Raw genomic sequence first — 2,092 nt, forward strand, 5'->3', positions numbered from 1 at the left:
TTAGTGTACAAACGAGTGATCGATCTTGTTGTGCGTTGATACATTCTAGTAGTATTTATCCATAATGAATATATCATTAAACAAATTGAAGTTAAGCTCCACTTTTTTAACGCACGTTTTGAATTGAAAGAAAGAAAAGAAAAAAAGACAAATATTTAGGATCAACGTTAAGAAAACGAAAGTTATATTTTGAAGTCGTTGCTGAAAGGTTGTTAGAGTTATTAGACGAATAGACATTGAACCTTAAACAGGTCAAGTGGCGGGAATTTAAATAAATTCAAAAACAAACAAAACGGTTATAAAAAAATACTAAAACAGTGTAAATTAAATTGTGATATTGCATATTTTATATAATAATAAGAAAAACTAAATTAAAATAAAATTAAGTGAATAAATTTATAAACATGACTGATCATTTAGAAATCTCAACACTACACAATGAAACCCTTCCACCAAACAATGCCCATTTAGTACAACGTATCACTACAAATGCCGACGGCACAGCAAATGATCTGCGTACCAACTATGAGTCCGATAATGAGAGTGATAAAACCGTTCTATTAGAATTAGGTGTCAGTACGAATGTTGCCACCACAATGAGTGTTCCCACCTCAGTGACCTACAGCAGTGATTATCCTTTGGATATACATTTAAATAATGTTTGTGGCATAAGTGTTGCAACACACACTCACCCGTACAATACAGATCCTACTCTGCTTTACAGTAATCCCTATAATGACGGCATATCATCAGTGAATACACATCAAACTCTGCTATATCCTGCGCATCAGTCCAGTAATTCCACATCACTTATTTCATTAAATAATGTACCTTATTCCGCTCATATACCACAAACGGTACAAACTTGGCCAACACCGAAGCCGGTGACGAGCATAACGTCCTCAGAAATCAATAACAAATTGTCAACCCAAATTGTACCACCACCGGTTTATATGTCGTATCCGGATGTTCGAGAACATTCGATTATTAAGGAAACAAATCCATCTTGGAAGGTTAAAGCTTTACAAAGTGAAAAAGGTATGTTAATAGAATAGGATGGGATCTCATTAACTAAAGACCGTTAAGAGTAAGATGTATATTCCGAACAACACAACTTGTACTGATGTAGCGAATTCCCTAGAGTCTTGTGTAATTTAACTTTCAACGTTCTTAAATTATTCGTCCAAAACATTTTGTTTTTGTCCTTCATATAGCAGAACATGCTATAACATAACTCTTTGAAATAGAGCATCGATACAAGTTACTTCTGTATGGACTAACGTGGAATTAACGTATACGATTAAGCTCACGCTAAAATATTCTGAATTTCTTGTTTGATATCGAATGATATTATCTCTTTATCCCTTTCTTATAAAATCTCTAAAAGTTTTTTCACACGACATAAAGTCTGGCTGTTAAATGTATCTTAAAGTTGTATTATTAAAAAATGGAGTTACTCGGGTACCAGATCAATTATAGAACAGGACATCTCAGACATGATTAATAATAAACTAGATCACCGACTAGTTAAGTCGGGCCTGGCATCAAATATGTAAAGGCTCTGTACACAACATTCTGACTGTCAAATATCTCTTAACGAATGAAATATCATTCAAACCTGGAGTTTCTTGGGTTACTCAGTCTACATTTCGTATAATACAGTTGAAAATGATCTGGTCCATAAATTTGTTGCTATTCCCATTTTTTACTTCAAATCACGTATACAGAAGGAACAACAATCATGTATATAGTAGGAACAATCTTGGTCCATTTACACCAAAATTAACGTAGTTCTTCGACAATGATGGTGTTCTTTCGAGAGCGATTGATTTCATGACAGTTGTGTTGATAGGAAAACCTTTAATATAAGCTCATACAGGTGATTGAAGTCATCTTGAGATGACAGTTACTTTTACGACTTTGGATTAATTCGATCATTTGCGACATAGGTTAGTTTTTATAACACAAAGGAATGTTACGTGGACCCAAAAGATTCGGTTACTTATAAGGTATAGAAAAATTAAAAAAATATTTCTTTAAAGTTAAGTTCAGTGTATAAAAATCCTGAATAACACACAAATTAAATTGGTCC

The 2,092-nt window shown here is 33.3% G+C and overlaps 1 protein-coding gene across 1 annotated transcript; it reads left to right on the forward strand.

The window, feature by feature from the left end:
• The first annotated feature begins 28 nt into the window (after positions 1–28).
• LOC111679131 lies at positions 29–1,121 on the forward strand. The gene has a single exon (XM_046949662.1). The coding sequence runs from the start codon at positions 405–407 to the stop codon at positions 1,053–1,055; it is 651 nt and encodes a 216-aa protein (XP_046805618.1). The 5' UTR covers positions 29–404; the 3' UTR covers positions 1,056–1,121.
• Positions 1,122–2,092: the final 971 nt, after the last annotated feature.

Source organism: Lucilia cuprina, chromosome 4, assembly GCF_022045245.1.
Source record: "Lucilia cuprina isolate Lc7/37 chromosome 4, ASM2204524v1, whole genome shotgun sequence".
Classification (NCBI taxonomy): domain Eukaryota; kingdom Metazoa; phylum Arthropoda; class Insecta; order Diptera; family Calliphoridae; genus Lucilia; species Lucilia cuprina.

Coding starts and splice junctions, on each gene's coding strand:
- LOC111679131 (XM_046949662.1), top strand. CDS start 405: ATGACTGATCATTTAGAAATCTCAACACTACACAATGAAACCCTTCCA.